General features: G+C 41.2%; 1 protein-coding gene across 1 annotated transcript in view; it reads right to left on the bottom strand.

The window, feature by feature from the left end:
• Positions 1–514: 514 nt before the first annotated feature.
• LOC137998871 (uncharacterized) overlaps positions 515–2,500 on the bottom strand; it is a 3,610-nt gene continuing 1,624 nt past the window's right edge. Inside the window, exons 2-3 of the mRNA XM_068844712.1 lie at positions 1,646–1,871; positions 515–1,367 (exon numbers count right to left, since the gene is read on the bottom strand). Coding sequence (XP_068700813.1) covers positions 676–1,367; positions 1,646–1,871 — 918 coding nt within the window. The 3' untranslated portion in view covers positions 515–675. The remainder of the gene's footprint in view (positions 1,368–1,645; positions 1,872–2,500) is intronic.

The raw sequence follows: 2,500 nt of genomic DNA, 5'->3' as shown, positions 1-2,500 counted from the left end.
TGGAAAGTCTTTTAAGTGTTCATATTAAGGATACAGAAAGATATGGAGAAATTCTGATTGGCATGAGCATTGTACAACGGAAAGACACCAAACAAACGGACGACGATGACTGAGCTCACGATCAAGCACGATGAAGAACAGTGAGCTAGGGAGCGCGAAGGTCCCCAGCTCAAAAAGAGATTGGAACCCGGGTGAATTAGAGAGGAAAATGCCGGTTGTCTAGCACCAGCCGTAGTGAGGGGACAGCCTCAAATCGTAGTCCAAAATTTTCTCATGGAATTTCTGAAATGTGGTCTTACCATTTTTACTTTACCGAGAATTTCCAGAATATGTTTTGCATTTGAGAAGTCTTGGACGTGTTCCTATAAAAGGTGTCTCTGGCACCAAAAAAAAATTCCAAGAAGTTTCGAGGCACTCTGGACCTTCCGCCCGAAGTTTATGCCTTTCAGTTTCCCTAGTAACCCGATAAAAAAAATTTCCATAGAACTCAAGATACACAGAAGGATAATTTTAATGGCAGCATTCATCTGCAACATAAAGAGAATTTCACTCATCCTGCAATTGTCACGGTCTTTGTCTTGTTTAAGTTTTTCTTGTTTGCATCTTCTTGCGAGGCTCTGAGATGTTACATCAAGTCAGAAAATTGAGCGAGTTGGAGGCAAATCTTAAATACGGCTACTCATCAAATCGCCACTTCACGTACAACGCCTTGAACTTGTCAAAACCAACCAAGACACCAGCACCAGCCATTCCACGCAATATGTTAGCTCCAGCACCCTTCATCAAAGACATGGGACCCTCGTTCTTCATGATCTGTATTGTGCAATCAATGGAACCCTTGTACTTCACTGCCTGTCCAGACGTCATCATCATACGTCTTCTTATAGTGTCAATTGGATAAGAAGCCAAGCCCGATGCCACAGTCACTCCATAACCCAAGATAAAGGAGAGCACCAAAGAAGCATCTTCGCCCAATAGCAAGGGCTTCAAGGTGTCATACAAGCCAAAGTAGAAGCCACGGTAAACAACAATACCAACACAGGAAATAACAAAGCCTCTGTACAGTCCCACAATGCCATCACTCGCCAGGGTCTTGCGGTAGACATCAATGAGACCGTTGAATTCACGTTCGGAGTTGCCTTTTCCAGCGGACTTCGCATCATTAGCCAGTCGCGTTCGTGCGTAATCCAGGGAGTAAACAAAAGTCAGGGACATGGCTCCTGCTGCGCCGCCAGAGGCAATGTTCTTGCTGAATTTGGTTGCATAACTATCGCTCTTTTTCGGTTTAAAGAGAGCCTTGATCTGATCTTTAAAAGCAAAGTTCAATGCCTGGGTTGGGAAGTATCTGATGCAGTTGGCCAGATTACCTGGAAATAGAAGAAACATATCATCTTTGTGACAGCTGAATCACACATTCCTATCTTTGGTAAAAGTCCTTTTTCCTTTGCCGAAAATACTTTCACCACAATTTAAGAAGGCGGTGGTATGATAAACTCAATTGTAAAACTGAAACTTGAAATCTGATCGAAAGTCGAACACTGAAAGTCGGCATTGGATTGGATGCTATACTCGTGAAAAACAGCGTGGAATAATTTAAAAGGTAACGCAACCCATAATTCGTATTAAAAAAGGTTCAAATTGTTACCCCTCCAAAAGGAGACGATTCCTTCCGCGTTGTACGTTCTCATTGTACAATCAATAACGCCTTTGTATGGTGAGTCGAGGCGGCCAGCCTTGATCATCTCATCCTGATTTTGTACCAGAAGCTTTACTCGTTCAATTGGAGCGGCAGCAGTCTTAGATATGATGGCTGCTGCACCACTCAGCCCAAAGTTCTCCACAAAATGCAGCTTCTTTTGCTCTCTAGGCATCTATTGTAAAAAAGGACAAAAAAAAAATTGTGTTAGTGGTTGTATCGATGAACCGATGCGTGCGATGGTGGAGAACGCTCCCTAAGTTGGTATCAATCAGGTGGTTCATGGAGATGGGTACCCTGTGCAATGAAGTTGATCGGTCACGACAGGAAAATGTTATTTGTCATAGCACGACTCGCAGGATTGGTTAAAATAATGCTGAACACAAGTTAAACAATTAGATCCTGAAAAATAAATTAACTGCGAGGTTGTAAATATGGGCTGCAAGTAATCTCCTTTGGTCATATTCTGTCTGACCAATCTTATTTGCCTCAAAAAGTGATCAACTTCATCTTCAACTTTATTAACGTTAAAGCAGTAAATCACACATACACACTACCTTCATTTAGCAAAGGCTATTCGAGGCAGGCAGTGTGGGGACGCTACATACATGTCACAATACTAACACTTATGATACAGTTTACAGCAATATACGAGGAAAGAGAGAGAATTATCATAATGATACGAAAAATAAATATACGTCTTAATAAGTAAATAAATAAGAAATTACATTACATTGAATTAACTTGTTTCATGTTTAAATTATTTAATAATAGCATAACTATACCGTCTTTGAAGATCGAGCA

The sequence above is a fragment of the Montipora foliosa genome, chromosome 4 (genome assembly GCF_036669935.1).
Source record: "Montipora foliosa isolate CH-2021 chromosome 4, ASM3666993v2, whole genome shotgun sequence".
Taxonomy (NCBI): Eukaryota; Metazoa; Cnidaria; class Anthozoa; order Scleractinia; family Acroporidae; genus Montipora; species Montipora foliosa.
The sequence above is the reverse complement of the archived record's forward strand: the minus strand, read 5'-3'. Positions and strand labels throughout refer to the sequence as shown.